Source organism: Cynocephalus volans, chromosome 1 (assembly GCF_027409185.1).
Source record: "Cynocephalus volans isolate mCynVol1 chromosome 1, mCynVol1.pri, whole genome shotgun sequence".
NCBI classification, from domain to species: Eukaryota; Metazoa; Chordata; class Mammalia; order Dermoptera; family Cynocephalidae; genus Cynocephalus; species Cynocephalus volans.
Window position 1 is genome coordinate 122,503,900 of NC_084460.1, and position 21,192 is coordinate 122,525,091.

General features: G+C 48.9%; 1 protein-coding gene across 1 annotated transcript in view; it reads right to left on the bottom strand.

The window, feature by feature from the left end:
- PDIA5 (protein disulfide isomerase family A member 5) overlaps window positions 1-21,192 on the bottom strand; it is an 88,282-nt gene that overhangs the window by 23,509 nt on the left and 43,581 nt on the right. The window contains exons 8-11 of the mRNA XM_063113371.1: window positions 16,539-16,606; window positions 9,358-9,449; window positions 9,195-9,266; window positions 2,222-2,358 (exon numbers count right to left, since the gene is read on the bottom strand). Coding sequence (XP_062969441.1) covers window positions 2,222-2,358; window positions 9,195-9,266; window positions 9,358-9,449; window positions 16,539-16,606 — 369 coding nt within the window. The remainder of the gene's footprint in view (window positions 1-2,221; window positions 2,359-9,194; window positions 9,267-9,357; window positions 9,450-16,538; window positions 16,607-21,192) is intronic.

A 21,192-nucleotide genomic window follows, 5' to 3' on the forward strand; every position in this document is an offset into this window, starting at 1 on the left:
TCTCAAACACCGCAAAAGTGGTTTCCCCATCACTGGGGTTCTCTGTAGCACTCTGGCATGAATGTAAAAAGCCAGGCTGCTAAGAGCTCTCTGCTCTCAGTTCACTTGTCCTGAGCTCTGAATTCCCTTAAACCAAGTGCCTTCCATCCCTTCCCAGGCTAAAGACCACATTCCTAGATGAAGAAGGAGTGTGTGGAGAGATTATTTAATGCAGAGCCATTCCCATCTGATGGGAATGCTAACAGGCAGTTCATCAGGAAGTTAACCTCAGGCTTTTGACCTGATCCCTCTCACTCTGCCAGTCCAGCAGAAATCAACGCACACACGCAAGAGCCAAGAATGGCCAGGGGAAAGGTGGGCTCTCTTGACTCAGACCAGAAGGACAGACATTGGGAGTGAAGATGCTAGAGCTTCTCAAGGGGGAAGTGAAAACAGCCAGCTAGTATTTGCCTTTACAGCTGGAACAGAAATGCTGGCAGGGTGATTTCAGCTCTGGATTCAACATAATGACTTCCCACATGACGTGCTTCCATCGGCAACTCTGGGACTGGCCAGGAGGGCATATTTTGGCTGGACAGACCATTGCAGTGTTGCCTGGCTGTCTTAAAAGTGGGCAGTTTTCATGTACCTCTAACCTTGGGGATGCCTTCACTAAGGCCCTAGCAGACCTGGGGGTGACATGCTCCTAAGGCCCTATCTGTCATTGCCCTTAATTAGCAGGTTATCACAAGACTGGAGGGTCTTTGAAACTTAGATTTTAGGGTTTTCTGTCTGTTTTCTAGAAACTCAGAAGGAAAAGAGCCATAGGAAATACTTTTCCCTTGGATTCTCTTAAGAATTTAGCATGTGTAAGAAAGAAAGAGTTAGGGAAATCCACAGTAATTGTACGTTTATGAACAATTCCTGGACTAACCAAACTCTTGTGACACTGTGAGGGAAGGGGAAACAGGCAGGAGACCAGGGGTCAGGACTTGACCCTGTTCCTCACGGATCCGAAAGTTCTTGAAGTCTGAAGCAGTACAGGACTTGTGGAGCAATGGACAATCTGTGTCACTTCTTGGTGTGACAGTCTCCCTACCTATAAAATGGGGCTGGTCATACTCATTTTGTGGCACTGTGGTAAGAACGGACATGACCCTTCAGGAAGCCACTTTGTTATCACCATAGGGTGACACATAGCTGTTAGCATGAGGATCCTATGATTAAGCAGATTAATAATGTATTCTCATCACAGAATATGCCCCTATGGACTAGACTCACTACCCTCATGCACCGTGACATTGCAATTATGGCACTGACCTATGAAGCTTTTTCTCCTTGCTTTTTCTGTCTTCTCTATAATCTCTTACCCACCATCACTGGGCCAAATTGCTGGCAGGAGGCTACAAGAGAAGAGCACCCCACACATGCACACCCTGGCCCTGGCCGTGCTCAGGACCCACCTCTCCCTGCCCATTGGATGGGACAGCCCCTCCCAGGGCAGCTCCTGCCAGCTCTGTGCCCAGGACTGCCATCCCTTGATCCGGTGCATCACTAGCTCACCCTTCTAGGAGCAGCTTTCTCCTAAGAAACCAACTACCATCAATTTTCCATTCTCCATGGGAATGGGGAGGACGCTGGCCAAGACAAATCCTAAGCTACAGGCCTTCCGGCCATTACTGCAAGCACGTTTTATAGCATTTACACCATTTTACTTCCTTGATTCACTGTGGTCATTTCGGGCTGAGGCTGAAACCAGGTGAAGCAGAAAGAAGACTTTCTAGACACTGGGAGACCTGGTGCTCCAGCCCTGGCCTCGCCATGCCCTCTCAGTACTGGGCAAGTACAGTCCCCCTTGGGGCTGCAATATCCCCTCCCCCCACCACCACGGAAGAGGGTGATTACTGTTCTAGGTACTGCCTAAGGGTGCTTCCAGTCCTAATCCCTCCAGTTCACACTGACTTGGAGGAAGCCGCTCGGACTCGCAGGTAGTAGGTCTCCCTAAGCTCTAGCTAAGGGACACAGGCAGCCTGGCTAGGACTTCTGTGCAGTCTGACAGCCATGCAGGGTGGGTCATTTGCACCCTGAAGGCGGGAACCCAGTCTGTCACCACTGCATCTCCTGGCAGAGCATGGCTCCTGGCATCCAGCAAGCAAGTGCTCGCTAGACTCACATCCCAGAGCAGTGAGCCCACCTTGCTCTAAGTGGGGAAGGCGGAGGGGAGGAACAAAGTTCCACTCACATGGGGCGTGGAACATGACGAGGACAGAGGAGTGTTCCTTCACAAACTGGTCAAAGTCTTCATCGGTCAGGTGATAAACGAAGCCGCCCTCATCTGCCCAGGAAGCCTCGGGGACCTGGGGCTGTGGCGGCTGTGGACTGGAAGACCAAAAACAGGCAGAGCTCAGAGCAAGCCCCAGGGCCTGAGCAACCCTGACAAAAGCCAGCCCCCTGGACACAAATCCCCACGGGCTCAACTTGGCCCACTCCAGGGGCTCAGCCTATAACAAACCAGAAACTCCCCCGGTGGAGGAATCTGGGGTGAGTGGTAAGGCCCTGCCCACCTCCACCTTCTCCTCAATGCCCCAGAGAAGCACTAAGCTGATATCCTGTTACAAATAGTGGCTTTTAGCTATAGCTCTCTAGGCAGCTTCAGAAATCTCACCTCCTCTGAGGAATATGGGGTCTTGTTAGCTTTCTCAAGCTATTACAAACTTCCAGCAAACCAGCAAGAATAAATAGCAACAGCGAAGAGTGACCTTTGGAAAAGCTCAGCGTGGTGTTGAGAGCTGCCCCACAGGAGGGGAGGGGAGGAAGGAGATAACAGAGAGGGGGAGGTGTGCATGGGGGAGCGGGGGAAAGAGAGGACAGGTATCTGAGAAAGACCAAATCTGGGCCAGGCAAGAGGAGGCTGCCACACTGGGGGTGCAGGGGTGCTCACTGGCCAGCTGGAAGGAGGGTGACGAGGAGGGAAGCAGGGTGGGGGTGTCCTAACTATGACAGCGTCTAAGCCACTAATCATTCCCAGAGGCCAAGTTCCAACTCTAACACGCACTAACTACAGGACCTTGGACCACTGCCTGGCCTCTCTGGAGCCTGTTTCCACAGCGTATGGCCGCATTCTGATATCTGTGTCACCAGTTGTTATGAGGAGGAGGCTTGCAGGTGCCCTCCCTCACTCCAAAGTTCAGGACAAGACGGCTGGTGACACAAACTCCCTGCTGCTTTACTGCCACAAGCACCTTTGCCAGAGCACCTTAATTGCAGCTTGAAAAACTCTTTAGGATGACAAATGTGAAAAGACAACCATTGTCTCCTGCCTTTGAGAGCCTACAATAGAAAAAAATTTAATGTTCCAGCAGTCAGGGCTAGAGAATTGATCAGAGAGAGCAATGTGGCCAACACAATAGAATCTGCCCCCACACCTGCCCCATAGCAGAAGCCTTGGTTTTGACGTCACCTTCAGGAGCCCACTCTGGTGCTTCTACCTGGACCCCAATGGTGGCCTCAGCCTCCCTGGTCCCAAGAAATGGAAAGCAGCAGGGAGAGGGCAAACTACTCCCAGCCCATGCTATCCAATGTCAGATGGGACTGGTGACAAAATCAAGCTTTGGAATGAGTCACCAGCCAGACAATGGCCCCAGACAAACATCCTGAAATCTAGGTTCCTATATTTGGGCTCAAACCACTAGACATCACCAATTCCACTGCAGGGAATTTATCTTTACAACACACATGCACAAAAACAAAATTATGTGCATTTGAAGGTATTCACTGCAGATTATTTGTCACAGCAAAGACTGGAAACAACCCAGTGTTCATTGGCGGGGGATGGGTTAGGTAAACTGCATCCATCCACACAACAGAGGCTGAGCACTGTAAAGAAGGACAAGGACGCTCTCTATGCTCTGATGTGGACAGGCTGCTGGAGATGGATGGAAGAGCCTATAATATGCTAACTTTTGCATAAAAAAGGGGGAAATAAAATACACTTATTTACATTTGCTTGTATCTGCATGAAGAAACACTTTAAGAACATATAAGAAAGCAGTCATAGCTATTACCTCTAGAGGGTGGGAGGGAGAATAGGAAAGAGGAAATAGGTGGAAGTAAGACTTTTTCAGTGTATATTTTTAAGTACCTTAAAAATTTTTTTTTTAAATTATGTGAATATAATCAATTCAAAAATTAAATTTGTAAAAACCCAGCAAAAGCACAAACAGAGCATGGAAAAGCTGTGGCTTAGCACGAGTGTAAGCATAGGAGAGCCTGAGAGACTTCTAGCTAAACATGGAGGAGAATATACTCTAAAACCACTAAATTAACAGTACAGGAGTTTTTTTTTTTTTTTTTTTTTTTTAAATTTTATTTTTTCGATATACATTGTGGCTGATTATTGCTCCCCATCACCAAAACCTCCCTCCCTTCTCCCTCCCCCTCCCCCCCAACAATGTCCTTTCTGTTTGCTTGTCGTATCAACTTCAAATAATTGTTGTTGTTATATCTTCTTCCCCCCCCCGTTTTTGTGTGTGTGTGTGAATTTATATATTAATTTTTAGCTCCCACCAATAAGTGAGAACATGTGGTATTTCTCTTTCTGTGCCTGACTTGTTTCACTTAATATAATTCTCTCAAGGTCCATCCATGTTGTTGCAAATGGCAGTATTTCATTCGTTTTTTATAGCTGAGTAGTATTCCATTGTGTAGATGTACCACATTTTCAGTACAGGAGTTTTAAAATAAGTATGAACCCACAGGAGCAAACAGAACAAGAAAGACAAAACAGAAGAGAGAGAAAGAGGTCAGAGCAATTTTAGAAGCTAGAAAACCGACTTAGCAAAACAGAGGGCAGAAACCAGAGGTGCTGGGTGGGCCGGGCGGGGTAGGGGCCCGGGAACGAGGTGGATGTGCTAAGGGGTGGAGGCTCTGCTCCTTGAAGCAGGGCTGCAGCCTGGGGCTGAAAACAGGGACTCAGTCGAAAACTGGAGCAGTTAGATCCTCAGATCCTGGGAAGCACGTTGGGCTCCTAGTGGCCACGTTCTCATTCACCCCTTGCAGCTCCCACACTGGTGAGCTGGGCTTTTGAATGTCACCTGGAGAATCAGTGAGGCTGGATTCACCCTTATCCTACACTTGGCTGCACATATGCTCTGAGCAGCTAAGGGTCAATGGGAAGGCCCAGGAAAGCAGGAGAGGCAAGATCACTGCTGCCTGCCAGGACTGGGAGGGCTCCCACCCAGGAGACAACTGCAAGTTTACTCTCTGGAGAGGACTGCAGAGCTGGGCACAGGGGTAAGAGGATGTACTAGAAAGAGAGGGACTCGGGGGAATCTGAACCCAAAACACATTGAATTATGCTTTTTATTGTCTGTCTCCCCCTGCCAGTGAGCTCTCTGAAGACTGGGGCTCCCATTCATCTCTTTACCTCCTGTATCTCACATGTAGCATACGCCCAATAAATGCTTGTTGAATAAGAGAATGCTTGCTGAATGAGAGAAAAATAGTTGAGGGAACTGAGGTGTTTAATTTGGAGAGGAGAAGACAGTGGCTATCTTCAGGTATTTCAGACTGCATCGAGAAGAGAAATTAAGATTTATTTTCTACGGCTCTGAAGAGGAGAACCAATACCAACAGGCGGAAGCTCCAGAGAAAAAACTTCAACTATGAGTAAGAACGTCCTATCTACAGTAGGAGAGAGGGAAAGAGCTGGGTTTGAGTCAAGTTTCCTCCACTTACCAGCTCCAGGAGCTTAGGCAATCAAGCTTGGCTTAAAACATCTACAAGACAGTGCATTTGCAGTCCTTTCTTTATCTACCTCTCAGGTTCATGTAGGTAGGTAATGGACGTGAGATACATTTAAATTTATAAAGTACTACCCAAATGTTCCTAGATATCATTCACGACTCAAATCATGAGAATCATTCAAACGTGAACGTGCAACCTCAGAACGAGCGCAACAGGACTGAGGAAATGCAAACATTCACAGAGGAATCACTGGGGCACACCTGATCACTTTCACGTTCCCTTCTGACCCTGCGACGGATTTCACGTGCTCTGCAGTTTGGACAGAGTTGTCCCAGGCTCTCTAGGTCTGGGAGGGTCACACAATCAGACCCTCATCTGAGGGAGGTGCACATGCCATAGATGAGAAGACGCAATGTCAGGAATTATGAGTCAAGGAAACTCAGTGTGTGTTACTTCACCACTGGTTGGTATAAAAATACCCAGGCAGAAATGCGTGGCTAGGCCAAAATGCGTCACCGCTATGCACCCCTCTACCTGCCTGCCTAGCCCAGCCCACCAGTGTGAGAGCCACAGGGGGCAAATGAGGAGCACAAGGGGGCATGCCCACCATGATTGATGCGCCGACTCCAGAGCCCTCATGCATTCAAACACAAGGGACTGCCTCCCTGCCCTGCCTCCCTCTGTGCCACCCTTACCCAAACCCCCCCACCAGTCACTCAGTAGAGGACAGAATCTAGGTTCTTCTCTCCTGGGCCTCCGAAAGTCATCTGGAGAATCCGAGAGGCTGGATTCACCCTTATCCTTCTATACTTGACTGCACATATGCCCTGAGCAGCTAAGGGCCAAGGCAGAGGCCCAGGAAAGCAGGAGAGGCTAGATCACTACTGCCAGCCAGGACTGAGAGGAAAACTGGTAAAGACTTAGAACACCTGGGATAGGGAAAAACCACATGAAGAGCTGGATATGTAGGGGGGGAAATCTAGAAGGAAAATCATAATATCACAACATGTTATCTTTGGGTACTGGGGCAGGGGGGTTAGGGGGTGTTTCTTCTTGTTTGACTACACTTTTAAGTTTTCTATAATAAATATATCTTACTTGAATATCCTTAAAATGAGAAAAGATTTTTAAAAACTAAACCTGTAGGTAGCACAGTAATATTGCTAGCTCTTGCTAGGGCATGACATTATGCAGCTCATTGGATGTCCTTCAGGAGGTCATCTCCCTGCCCCACTGGGGGAGTGGGCTGCAGTCATGCCTTTGGAGGAACTGTCTCACCTGTGCGCCCCAACAAGAGTGCTCGGGAAGGGCTGCAGGGGGACTCAGATGCTCCCTTTCCTTCCCGGCAGATACCCATCACCCTTCTCACCCTGGAGACTAGGGATGAACCAGAGGCTGCTACCAAGGGCTGCTTCTCATGGGTGCGGGGGGTGGGGGGGTGGGGGGGTGAGGAATAGAAGGAGGGTGGAGGTAGGAAGTGGAGAGGCACCAGCCCAGGCCGGAAATCTAGAGGCAGGCCTTGTGTGCAGAGAGGCCAGAGCAGAATCTGTGGGGGAGCTGGGCTGGGTGTGCAGAGGAGAAGGTGGGAGGACAGGGTGGCAGGCTCCAGCAGGGAGATAATAATCTGGCTCAGAAACTCCATTGATGTGCTCCCTTTGTCTAGGGTTAGCAGGCAATTCTGAACACTTAAAAACAAACAAACAAACCCAAACCTTATCCTTCTAAAAAGATATGAGGGTGTTTTGAAACCAGAAAAGGTTAGAGAAGGGGGAGGGAAGCAGACAGATTTCATGCTCTGGTGACAAACGAGATTGCTATTTGTTGAAACCTTCTCCAAAAGCAGAACAAGATATGTCTGGCTGGAGCAGAGAACATGCTTATTATCAAATGAAAAAGGAAAACAAGAAAGCGGAGCCCACGTTAAGACAGTGAATACATGATAATGGGGAGTGACCTTCCCAGGCAGGAGCGGGGAATGAGGTGGTCATGGGCACAGAGATGTGAAAATGCTTCCAAGAAATAAAGGATGCTATGCAAACACTGTCTAGCACTTGCGTTTCATCTCCTGGACCCCTGGGAGAGGGCAATACAGAAGACTGAGATTTGTACCCTTCGGATATCTAAGTTTGTTTCTTGTGGGGTTTTGTTTTGTTTTTGGTACAGAAATCACCCTTCTTTACCAATCTGAAAATACACATTTTTCAACCTCCATATTCTCTGGATAACTAATTCTTCAACCCTGGGGTTTGCACGCTGTGTCCCTAAGGTAACTGTGCTGGCAACTGGGGGAGGGGTGGGACTCTGAGCAGAACTCCGAGGCAGCTGAGCTGGACTGTGGGGAGCTGTTGGAGGGCAAGGTCAATGGTTGGGATCAGTCCTGGCCCTGGTACTATGTATCAGCTGTATGACCTCAGGCAAGCTACTTCATCACTGTGCCTCAGTTACCACATTCACAAAATGAAGATAATAATACTACCTTCCTTATAACACTATTAAATGAGAATCCTCATAAAGTGCTTATGTCAGTGTCAACCCCAAAGTAGAACCCAAAAAACATTAGCTGTTATTATTTCAAGACCTCTGCACAAATAACCATAAACTGGCAGTGACTAGTAGGTGCCAAACTCCTGACACACAGAGTGCAAGGTAAGCAGGGTTGGTGCTCAGCAGGCCTAGGGAGGCTTCCAGGAGAGGACACTATGGGCCTGTTGTGAAAGCACTGGTCAGGTTCTGATAGGTAGAAGTGGTGATGGTGTGATCAGATAGGGCCACGCAGCAGGCCTAGCCCAGTGGGGGCTCTGGGTGAGGGGAGTAGTGACAGTGGGCATTACACAAGGTTTTGTGATACATGGTTCTAATGATGTTACAGAATGGGATCGCAGGGTGTTATGAATCAGGGTCTGTGGGGGCGAACAGGAAAGTGCTCTGCAATCCAAGGCCTGAGAAGGTTGTTTACTAGCTTCACAGCACTGATACAGTACTGTGTTTGAAGAACATGTTCCATTGACAATTCTATTTTCAGAGAGACCTGCAGTGGAACCTCACTCAAACCTGATGTCCTGGGTGAGAAATATCTCTATCCATCAGATAGACAGTGAGGGAAAAACTCGATTTGCAATGTGGGAACAGAAAGCTCCTGACTATTCCAGGACAGGTGACATGATTAGGTGGTCCCTCCCCAACTTCAGGCTGTGGAGAAGGGAGGTAGGGGAGATAGACCCCCATCCAGCACACCAGCCAGGGTCCAATCAACACAGGCCAAAGCCATGCCAAATCCTCAAGACTCCTGCAACCTAAACTCACACAGATCCCACTCAACCCAGAAGCAGCTGTGCAGGCAGCGCAGTAAGTCTCTTTCCCTTCCTCCCTTCCCCACCTCCAGCCAGAGCCCTGCTACTGAGGGGCCACCCTTGGGCCCAGCGGTTGACCCTCCCTGGGTACACACCCCCTGACGCAAATGCCCGACTTACTTCTTCAGCCACTCCACAATGTCCTCTGCTGTGGATGCATAGTTGTCATACTGGAACAGAAACCGTCCTTTCCTGTGAAATGTGGAGAGACAACAGGGGCTCAGCCAGGGATGCAGACGCCATCAGGCAGGGAATAAAATTCAGAAGGGATACAGAGACTTACTCAAAATAGCAGATGGTGGGGTAGCCATGCACATTGTACTCCTCCCTGATGTTTTCAAATTCAGAGGGGTAGATGTTCATCCCAGCCAGCACCTGCATGGAAAGGGAGAACAGAGTTGTCTACCCTCTGCCCCACAGACACCCTCATCTTGTCCATGTGCTGCCTGTCCTGCTGTGCCACCAGAAAGAGATATAAGACAAAGCCTTGCAACCAGGGTGCTGGGGTACAGGGCAAGCCAAGCCAACCAGGAACGATGGCCAAGTGAGAGAGCTCTGGGCCCAAGCGCTACACTTGGTACAGCTGCTCCCTTTTCCTGCAGGAGAAACAGCAAAGTTCTGAGAGCTGAAGAAGAAATCTGGCCTTGCTGCCAAGTCACACAGGTCCTACCTAGAGTGGGGCCTCTGCCACCCAAGTGCAAATTACACCTTTTTCTCTGCCCATGTCAATTAGGCTGTACTATTCTTCTAAGTCATGGAAGTAAGTGGCTTCTGTACACCACTCAGCCTCTGCACAACATCCTCAGACGCCTTTTTGGATAGCTCATGGCCTGCCCTCAGTCTGTCCACCTGGGCTTTATGCACGATGTTCTCAGGCCTCACAGCTCACCTGTGGCCATGGAGACTGGTTCTCATGCCACCCCATGAGAAACAAGGTATCCTGACACCTGCCTCACCCTCGTCCCTCCAGACCTTCCTATGCCTCCCTGACTCTTTCCTCCTGTTTGTGACCATCACCCACAGCCTGTTTTGACCATAATCTCCTAAGTATGAACATGCTCTGGTTCCAGGGGTCCACACAGCCAATGCTCCTGAACTGGAGAGGAGAACTTTAGTAGCCGTGTTGCCGATGACATGGCTCAGTACTAAGAACAACCCAGAAGAGAGTCCCCTAAAACTCTCCTTTCCTGAAGCAGGTACCTTCTTCTCTAAGGCTGGATCAGGTGCCAGGAAAGAGGATTTTGAATCTGTTCTCACCAGAGAACATAGCTAGAATGGCCAGAAACAGGAAGGCTGTTCCACAAGGCAGGGTGGCATAGAAGCGAAGAGAAAGGAAATTCAAAAACGCCAGCAGCAGTTACAGAAGCAGAAGGAAGAAACCCAGAAAGCTGAATTTCACTGAACGTTACATAAGGACACATAGGAACAGAAAATGGTGATTTCAGGAGACACTGAACTTGATTCAGAAGACTGCTTACACCTACAAGGAAGTCACCCACCTTCACTGAGGTTCCTCAGTGGGAAGATGTGATGAGACTATGACAGGGCTCTTGAGAGAAGAGACGACCTTCGTCAGAGGTTTTAGCACAAGACTGGGATCAGTAACAGTCAAGTTCCTAATTTCCTACCAGATCTTCCTGGTGATTGGCACCCCCTGTGCCTCTGGCCGCTCCATCCCAAGAGGCATCTGAACGTGTCTTTCCAACTGTTTTCAGTACCTAGTACAATGCCTGGCATACAGAGGCACACAATAAATGCTTGCTAAATCACTGTTTTGGTTTTTTTTCCCCAGCTTATTTTGGGATGCTGCAAAGAATACAGGGAGAATAAGCCTGACATAGAACTTACTAGAAGCCCTCTAAAAGCTGTCCTGCTCACTTCCCAGACTGAGTCAGCAGCCTGTTCCAGTAATATTTGTCTACTTCAAGGTTTTTTTTTCTGTCTAATTGATCTCCCTAGTGTCTCTGCACATTCACCACAAGATAAATTTTACACATCCTCCTCTTTCATTACATCACTTCCCTGCACAAAACCTTTCAATCCCACTGAATACAGGCTAAAATCCAACTCCCTACTTACTCAAAGCCCATATGGTCCCTATTTCATTTTTGATTCCTTCTTTCTTACAAAACCCTTAATTATACACCTGCTAGGGTCTAGACTTTTTATTCTCCCAGGGACAAGACAGTCTGACACTTCTGCACAGGAAGGAAGTTGAACTGTCTGCCTTTTCAGGCACCGTGCCAAGCAGCAGCAATACACCACCATGGCAAGGAGAGGGGGCTCAGGGCTGCAGATGCCTGAGTCTGAGTCCTGACTCCCCACGTAGTAGACACATTTCTTCAAATAAGTCACAGTTACCTCTCTGTACCTCAGTTTTCTCATCTGCAGCCACCTCATGTGGTTGTCGTGCAGATTAAATAATATATCTATTACACCCAAAATGTACAAACTACTTTTATTAACACTACTAAGAGGTACACTAATTCTGCCCACATTTGCAGAACATAGCTGTTCCTTCCCAGCCCTCAGCTGCTGCCCTCCGGTCCCCTTGCTAAGGACATCCAGCCCCCACCTCTTGGCTACCACTGAAGACTCATTCATCCTATAAAGCAAATCACATCTCACCTCCCAGGGCAGCCTTTCTAAACCACCTTTGCTTGGGGTGAACTCTTAATTCTCTGAGTTTCTGCTGCACTTTTGGGGCATCTGAGGGCATCTATTAGTTAACAAGACATATTTTTTTAACAACTACATACAAACACTTTGGAGTTGGAATTTGTGAAGCCCAGTGAGGCAAAACAGCTGGTCTCCACTTAAGGAGAGGACAAGGCCACAGCCCCGAGCTGAACATGTGTGCCTGAGCTACTCAGCCGGCACAGCATGCTCTTCACAGCACGCTCTTCACGTTCAGCCTTCCTGCCTGGAACAAGCAGGAAGCTTCACAGTGCACGCAGCATGGGAGCTATTGCTCAAAGGAAGGTGAGATTTCAACAGACACCCCAAGAAGGGGAACGGAGGCAAGAAGAGCAAGATGTGGCCCAAGAAACGGAGAACTTCTCCGTCTAACTGGACTGAGGGATACACAGAAAGAAGTAAGAGAAGGCTGAGTGAGTTAGCTGGGGTCACTGTGGAAAAGGCTTTAAATGCCTAAAAATCAGGAAATCATTCAGGAGATGATGGGAAGCTATTGAGGGTTTCTAAGTAAGAGAGCAACTGCCAGCCAGTTGCATCTTTTGAGTACAAAGGATGAGCTGTGAGGGGAAGGTCATGGGTCATGGAGACAAGTCAGCACCTCTGGTAACCACCTAGTGTGGCTAACCAGAGCCTGAACCAGGCTGACGGACAGGGAGAGGACGAAGGGCGTGAGAGGAAGAGATGTATGAGGAGCCTGGCAAAGGGCACATGGGGACAGGAGCCCGGTTGCTCGGGAAGGGTCTTGAAGGAAGGCTGGAAGTCTGCTGGATGGAGAGATGCTGCATTTTATTCTAGACATGCTGCATTTGGGACACAGGGAAAAAATCCAGACCAAGATGTCAAGCAGGCCATCTGACGTGTGTTACCAGCACTTAAGGGGAGGACTCAGGCACTATGGAGCTACGTTTTGTGGAAGTTATGGACATAGAGAAGATCACTGAGGGACAGACCATACAAGACAAGGAGAGCACAGTGCCAGATCCTTGCTCCAATGTGTTAATAAGGAAGAAAACAGAACTTTGGGAGCACAACCATTTAGTGAGCAGAGGAAACAACGGGTACAGGGCAGTTTGTGTGGGGGGTGTCAATCGCCTGAATCTATGAAGGGATGTGTAGGGCACAGGGTTGTTTCCACACCAGCCCATTTGCTCCTCACAACAACCCAGCGAGGTGGGCAGGACTGGCATTATCATCCCCATTTCACAGAGACGGAGGCTCCGAGGCTGAGGAGCTTGCCCAAGATCTCCCAGCCGGTTACAACAGCCACACCAGAGCCTGATCTGTACAAATCTGTCACCACGGCAGTTCCATTTCACGGTATTCACACCCAGCCTGGCCTTTCATGGCTGAGGTGAACAAGAGACTGGGCAGAGTTCGAAGGTTCAGCGTGGACGGCGATAACTGGCAGGGCTGGGAAGAGGAGGCAGACGAGGATGGGGCTCTTTCTGACGGCTTCTCTGAGATGGGGAGCAGGACAGCTGCTGATGGGGATGTCAATTAGCAGAGGAGATGGGACAGACGCCGATGACTCACCAGACGTCATTGACAGAGAAAAAGAGGCAGATCTGAGTTTAGAAAATGGCAAAGGCTGTGCATCCTTGACCTGGCTTGGCTTCTTTCCTAATGACATCATCTGACTGGATATCTCCCAACACCCAGAGGAGGAAGATTTCTGACCCTTGCCACAGACACAGCCAGGTGAACAGGATCAAAGACCACAGAGCTCAAGAGGAGACAGGAGGCCCTGATCCACCTGGATTTCAGCAGTGCGAGAGGTGAGCAGCCCATCCGTTAATCCCATCTCTTCTGTGTGTGTGAAGACAGAAAGCAATCAACACCTCTGGTCGCCCAACCCCTCCAGCCCTGCCTCCAGCATCTGGGGAGCTGCTGTTGCACCATGAGCCCTGGCCTCCAGAAGCCTCCTGCAGTGGGCGGTGCCTGCGGTGGCCAGGGCCCTTCCCCCTTTAGGTAGCTGGGAAAGGGTCAGAACTTTTCAAACAGTGCTTTTCTAAGAAACTACAGGGAAAACAGAACAAAACAAACTCCAAGCAAGAAAATACACAAGGAGGGAAAAATCAGTTCCCACAACACAGATGTCTAAGTCTGAGGTAACTAATACCTGGCTACAGCTGGGCTTGCCGAGGCTCATGGACAACCCCCCTGATGTTTCTCTGACAATGCTGAGGGAACTGGAAGGGGCAGTACCTTTGATATTTCTAGATCTGGCCGCAGGCAGGAGAAGCAGACACTCTTAACACAAGTGATCATTAGGGCTAACCTTGTGAAAGGGACTGGTGTGAGCCCAGGGCCAAGGGGGAACAAATGTCCTTCCCCCTGTGTATCTCCTTAATAACAAATGCTCTGAATTCCTTCAAAAAGGGGAACATCACTCTTAATATAAACATAGAGTTTAAAATAAAGTATACTCAGGAGTGATAAGCCACACGCTCATTCATTCATTCATGGGCATGTATTGGGTACCCATTATGAGCCTGGCCCTGTGCTACGTCCTGAAGAAACAAACGTAAATCAAACATGGCTCCTATGCCCAAGGAGCTCACATATCATAATCAGGATCAAATGGTAAACAAAGCCATTGGGAACAAAAGCAAAGATGGGCAGACCTAGCCGTGTGTGGTGGGGACAAGCTCTGCAGCAGCCTGGGAGGGAACTGGAGGAATACTGAGTTTGGCACTGGATGTGGCATTGGCTGAGAACCGTCCATAAGGCACACAAGACTGGCAACAAGTCCTGTCTGCTTGGATGGGGCCAGCCGGGGTAATTTGTGATCTGATCTGGGGCTGTAGCTATTTACCTTCCACAGCACCACAGAGTTTGGAAGTTGAGCTGAGCAGTTTTCTAAGTGTAAGCGGGTGCAGGCAGGGAGAACACTGTGGGTAATTAAGTCTTTTCTCCAGGCTAAATAATCTTAAAATATGGTATCTATTGAGGCTCCAAAAATGTGAAGTGAAACTTCTCCAGCATGATGTATGTGTGCCCCAAGGCCAAACGTCTCCAGGCAAGTTACTAAAAATTCATTAGTGAGAAACAAGCAGGACCTTGGTGTTACCCCAGAATGAGGTCAAAAGAGAAACCATTGGTTCTTTGCAACCCAATTTTGCAGCTGGCTAGCAGGGCCATGCCCATGCCCAGGTGCTGCCACTTAAACTTTTTAAGTTGACTTTGAGCTAATTACCACTTAATTTGATCCATAAAGATCATGACGCAGTTTCAAGACCTCAGATCTCCCTTAATGGGACTCTGGCCAGCACCACTGAGATGGCTACTCCTGATAACTTTTCATGAAGAGTGTATGGGATTTTTCCATGCTCTCTAGAGGAGCAAGCAGCTGTTTTTCTGTTGCCACCAAAAAAAAAAAAACAAAAAAACAAAAACCCACTTTGGCTACTCAGGGTAAGTTCAAAAATGGACAAATATATACTCAGAAGAATTAAAAGCAGGATCTCAAAGAGATATTTGCAACCCCATGTTCATAGCAGCATTATTCAAGCAGCAGTAGCCAAGAGCTGGAAGTAACCCAAATGTCCATCGACAGATGAATGGATAAAGAAAATGTGGTGTATATATAAGGTGGACTACTACTAAGCCTTAGAAAAGAAGGAAATCCTGTCACAAGCTACAACATGGATGAATTTGAGAATATTATGCTAAGCAAAATAAGCTGGTCACAGAAAGACAAATACTGCATGATTCCATTCACATGAGGAATCTAAAATAGTCAAAATCATAGAAACAGAAAGTAGAAAGGTGTTTACCAAAGGTGGGGGTGAGTTGGGGAGGAGGACTAGTGTTAAGTGGGTATAGAATTTCAGTTTTGCAAGATAAAAATTTCCAGAGACCTTTTGCACAACAATGTAAATATACTTAATACTATTGCACTGGACAATTAAAAGTGGTTAAGATGGCCAATGTCATGATATGTGTTTTTTACCACAATAAAAAAAAAAAAGACAGACATATGGCACAGAATAAAAAAGACTGGCCAGGGTGGGGAAATGCAGAGACACCAAGGAGCATTCAGTGAGGATCCGCAGCCCTGCTGGGTAAGGTCTGAACACCCTTCCCACCTCTCTTCTCTCTCCTGAATACCCAGGCCTTCCCTCCTACCTCTCTGCACCATCCTGGTTGCTCCCACTTCTCTGAAGGCCCATTTCCCTAGTGGCTCCTCTTCCTCCTCCTGTTCCCATCTATGCCCACCTCTCTGCACTCTCTCATTCACAGAATGCCTCCATTCTCCAGCTCCCCATGTGGACTCACCTCCTTCTACTCTGGTGGAACTTCAGGGCCTGGGGAGCCTGGGCACGACACAGCCTTTGTGAGCCTGCTCTGTGCTTCTGATCTACCCTTAGTGTCACTGTACCCTCTTTTTGCCACGGGGCCCCCCAGCAGCTGCCTCAGCCCACTTTGGAGCCCAGCCCCAATAATTCTGGCCACCTGATGCTCTATGCTTGATCCTTGGTCTCCCAGCAACACCATGTGTGCATCTTGTGGGTTTCCTGACTGTTTCATCACTGGCCTTTGACAGGTGCCAAGCTCTCCTGGTCTGGGCAACTCTGTGGAGCTCTCAACCTTTGCAGAGAACAGGTCTGAGCCACACATAAAGGCTTTGTTTCAGAAACGGCCTGGGGAGCAGGGTCAGCCATCTTCACCATTTCAAAACCTGCCCTCCCACCCCTCCCCCAGCACTGTTCTCCTGCCAAGTCCCAGAGCACCCCAGCCCTGCATGGCACATGGTGCCTCACTTACAGAGTGGCCTCGCAGCTGGGTCGCAGCCTTCTGGAAATGTGGCATGATCCTCTTGCACATGCTGCACCCTGGGCACAGGCAGGAGAAAAAGCAAACCCAATTACAGTGACTGCTGGGCCCTGTGCCCTGCCCTTTGTCCCCTCAGGCTGTCCTTGACCCAGCAAACACTTATCCAGCCTCCAGAAGCTCAGAACTGTCCTGGACCAGGGAACACAAACAGAATAGAAACCCCCAAAGAGTTTACAGTCTCAACGGCACAAAACAGGGCAGAGCCCAGCAGTCCACCCATACATGTTGGACTGAGTACGCAAACATGACACGACTGGAGAAGAGCTGAGCCCAGAATAATTCGGTACTGAGAATGAGTTCAATAGGAATCAGGGAACCAGAACAGGTGTCAGGAGAGCAATCCCTACATGCACAACTAAAAGTTGTCCCTAATGCCCAGACAGGGACTGCAAATTAACCAGACTCAAATGCTATTAGGAAGGAAAATTTGTGACTGCAAACACAACGACTTTTGGGATTTTCATGCCTCCTTTTTCTTTCATTAACAAGAATTAAGTGATGACTGGAGGCAGGCTGAGCATGAAAGGTGCTGGCTCTGGCCCCTTGGGAAGAGCACCGGGCTAGGACTCAGGAGACGGGCTCTAATCTTCACTTGACTCGCTGATGGACATGGACAAGTCATCTCCTCTCTCTGGGCTGTTTCTTCTTCTGGCAAATGAGGGGGGTTGGACCAGACAACCTCAGGCCCCTTCCAGCTCTGTCGTTGGAGGATTCTGTGATGGCTTTGGCTCAAGGCTCTCTGGGGTTCTGTGGTCCACCAAAGTCACACTCCTTTCCTGGGGTGGTGAAGCTCCCCTAGTCTTGGGGGACTAGGGATAGGGGTGGCCAGGCCCCAAATGGCCTTGATTTAAACCTACCCCTTCCCTTAAACCAGAGCAGACCACATTTCAGCACTGACCCCTCACAACACGAGATTCCATTTTCTCACACACCAGGATTTCTGACATGCCAGGCTGTTACCCTTACTGACAGCCTCTCTGTGCAAAACAGGCTTTGAGATGCATCTGAAAGCCACAGAAACCAAAGCTGCCTGGAACCACGTGTCAGGCTGGTTCTCATCTCAACTTGGCACAGCGGGGACAGGGACACATGGCAGCAGGCTGACAAGCTCTAATCCATGTTTAGCTAATAATGCCTTGGCAGGCCAGGAGCAGAATAATACAGATCAGAAGGGCACTCTTGCTCACTGGGGCAGATACAGACACTGGAAAAGCAGTGGGAGGTCAGATTCCTCCTGGACCACCTGAACCTCCCAGCACCAAGGGTACTGGACAAGACTGCATCTCCTGCATGCAGGAGAATTCAACGTGCCCCACGGTCCCTCCCCGACATTGCAACAGCAGACAGACTCAAGCGCGTGTGCACACACCACAGCATATCAACCCTGGGCTTGAGTTCCTGCCATCAGTCCAGGCTTAGACCAGGGAGAGGCAGGAGGAAAGGCGCTGCTTCAAGTCATCACGTGGCACCAGCACAAGCCCTCAGAAGACAAGAGGTGCCTTTCTTCGGGACCTGCCACCAGGGCACGAACACCACAAGCAGCATGAAGGAAGGAATATGATGCTTGCCAGGGGACACTGTTCCCACTGTGAGGATTCACAGAGAGAATGGATACAGGGGCAATGCTCCAGTGGGAACACACCAGGTGGATGCTGCACGGGAGGGAAAATGGGAGGCCTCTTGGCATAGAGCAAGCTCAGCTCCAGGAACAATGAGACCCTGGCCTGCACCTCCCCTCCACCCATGCTGCCTGTGCAACTCCTGGGCAAGTGACATAGGAGGGCAGGCAAAGTCTGGCACTCGGCAGGGGATGTCAGTGTCCACAGAGACATCTCAGTTCAATGCAAGGCCTGAGAGTCTGCCTCCTGGTCTGTGGTGGGGGAGACACTTCTACAGAAGGAAAAGAATGTCACTCCATTCCCCAGGAGGGAAAGTCAGGGGGGCACTTGCAGCTTCTCACCTACCCTTCACTCAGTGACTTGAGTGTGACACCCACTGGGCCACATTCATATATCAAGAGCTTAATTTATTGCCTGTATCCACAGGTGAGGCATCCCCCTCCCAGCTCGGTCTGCAGCCTGCAGCAACATTACCTCACCCTTCCCCAAACAGCTGACAAATCTTCCAGTCATCACTGTAGGCAGAGGCCAGCAGCTCTGGGTGGAGAAGTTACTGGGGAAAGAGGTGATGGAGGAGTAATAGGAAGTCACAGGCCAAGCCAGTTTCCAATTAACTTTACCAAAAACAGAGGTGGCACTGTGATTCCTATCTGAGCTCATCTTTCAACTGCTTCAAGTAGGAGGCAGGAGAAGAGGTAAGACTAATCATCACTCTCGAACCCCAACAGTCAGAGCAGTCAGCCCTTTATTTTCTCATTAATTTAGTGAACAAACATTTTCTGAATAAGCAGTAGGTCTCCTCCTTGCCACAGTGAAGTCCCTCACTGCCTATGGGTTCCTTCATCCTACAAGTTGACAAAGGAGCAGAGTTCTGACAGACTTCCCAGGTAGGGAATTGCTGTGTATCCCAGGAGTGAGCTGGATTATGATGCCATGAAGGGTTGATTAGACTGGTATAATAAAAGGAGTTTGTTTCATTTTTAAAAACACACATACACACAACACAAAAAGTCCTGGGGTTTTCTGGGAACTAGGAGGCCATCCAATCCAATCCTCCACCAAAAGTTTAACTTCACTACGTTTCCTCCTCCCTCCCCTATGACTAATATGCTCTGTGACACCTACAAGGTACTAACTTTCCCTCCCCCCTTTCCATCATGTAAAGATAACTACGCTCACACCTCTGCTACCATGAGTGGGTGGCACACTGCCAGCCCGCCTGGGGCGTGTGAAGGGCAGCCAGCACAAACGCTCAGGTGCAGATGGCTAGTGAGCCACTCTTGCAGTGATGAGTGTCACTGCACTGAGCCTGCACAGTCGCACCACAATCCTGCCTTGTGGCATGTATGCATCCTGATACACACTCTGGTTCCCGGTTTCATTTAACCAATGTGTTGAGCCCTGAAGGTTCTGAGGTAAGCCAAAGGAGGCCCCAGTCCTCAACAGGCTGTGTAGGCAGGATAATTCCTGAAGCATTTCACAGCTGGGCAGCTAATGAGATCTTTCCAAGAAAAAACAAAAAGGGGGTGAAACCAACTGTGAACACTAATACAGAGAACGAGCTAGGGTTACAGTACAGGCCATGCTGGGCATAGCCACATCTACAGGAAGCGGGATACCATGGCCTCCTCCCCAGGCAGGTGCATCCTGGGACAAGCAAAGGGCCAGGGAGGAGGCTGGGGCTGGAGGACAGCCAGCAGTCAGAATGGGCTGGCCGAGGCTACTGTCATGGTGAACACACTACAGGTCCACATCAGGAAGAACCATCAGAACCCCACAGAGGGGCATCAGCAGGGTAGAGATGGGAGGGGCCTTTGCTAAAGAACTTCTCAGGACGGGGGATTTGGGATGGGTTTTCGACAGTACATGGAAGCCTGGTGTCACAACCTATGACACCCTTACCCACATCCCACCACATATAGCTCCCCCAGCCTTGAGGCAGACCTTTGGCTTCCGGAAGGGCATACACAGTTCACGGAGTCACAGCTCAAAGGGCCTTAGCAGGCTCTAATCCAGGGCTTTCCAATCTGTGGTTTGGAGCCCCACAACTGCAGGGATGGCCCAGACAGTGAATATTTGAGGCTTTGTGGGCCATACTGTCTCTGTTATCAGACTCAAATCTGTTGTTACAGCTCAGAAGCAGCCACAGACTATGCATAAATGCATGGGCATGGCTGTGATCCAGTAAAAATTTATTTACAAAAAAAGGTAGCCAGCCTATGGGCCATAGTTTGCTGACCCTTTATTAGAGGTTATAAAGCAATAGGAATAACCAATAATTTTTAAATAAAACAGGATAGAAAATAGTGTGCACTACATCTGGTGAAGAGTATATGGCAAATTTGAGCATCACATATTGTACACAGGTATCGACATTCAACGCTGTACCTCACAGATATGTACAATCAATTATGTTTCAATAAATAAATAAATCCTGACTCCACTGTGTGTGACAAAATGGAAAGTATGCAAAAAAAAAAAAAAAAAAAAAGAGTAGATAGCAAGTAGTAAGTATGGTTTCATGAAACTTTTGTTTCAGCTTATTTACATATAATTTATATATACTTATAATACCACGTAAAAATAAAAAATATTTTTAATTCTGTGTAATGCAGTCCACAAGTGAGAAAGCCAATGCTTTGATTCAACCCCTTCTCTTACAGATGTGGAAACTGAGACCCAGAGAGGTGCAGGACTTGACCTAACTCACCTAGCTCACTGGTGGCACAGCTGGAATCAGAACTCAGGTGTTCTGGATGTCATCTCTGTGATTCTTCTTTCCCTGTGACCTCTTGCCTCAATCAGGGACTGAGCCCAAATATAGGGGCCCCCTTTCTCTCTGACCCTGGTCCCCCACCCCTCCCAGGCAGCCCCAGCAGAGGGATGTAGTAGCCAGAACTGGATGGGCTGCTGCCCCCAGGGCAGGCCAGGCTCTGGATGGAGATGCATGGCATGACTGAGAGGGG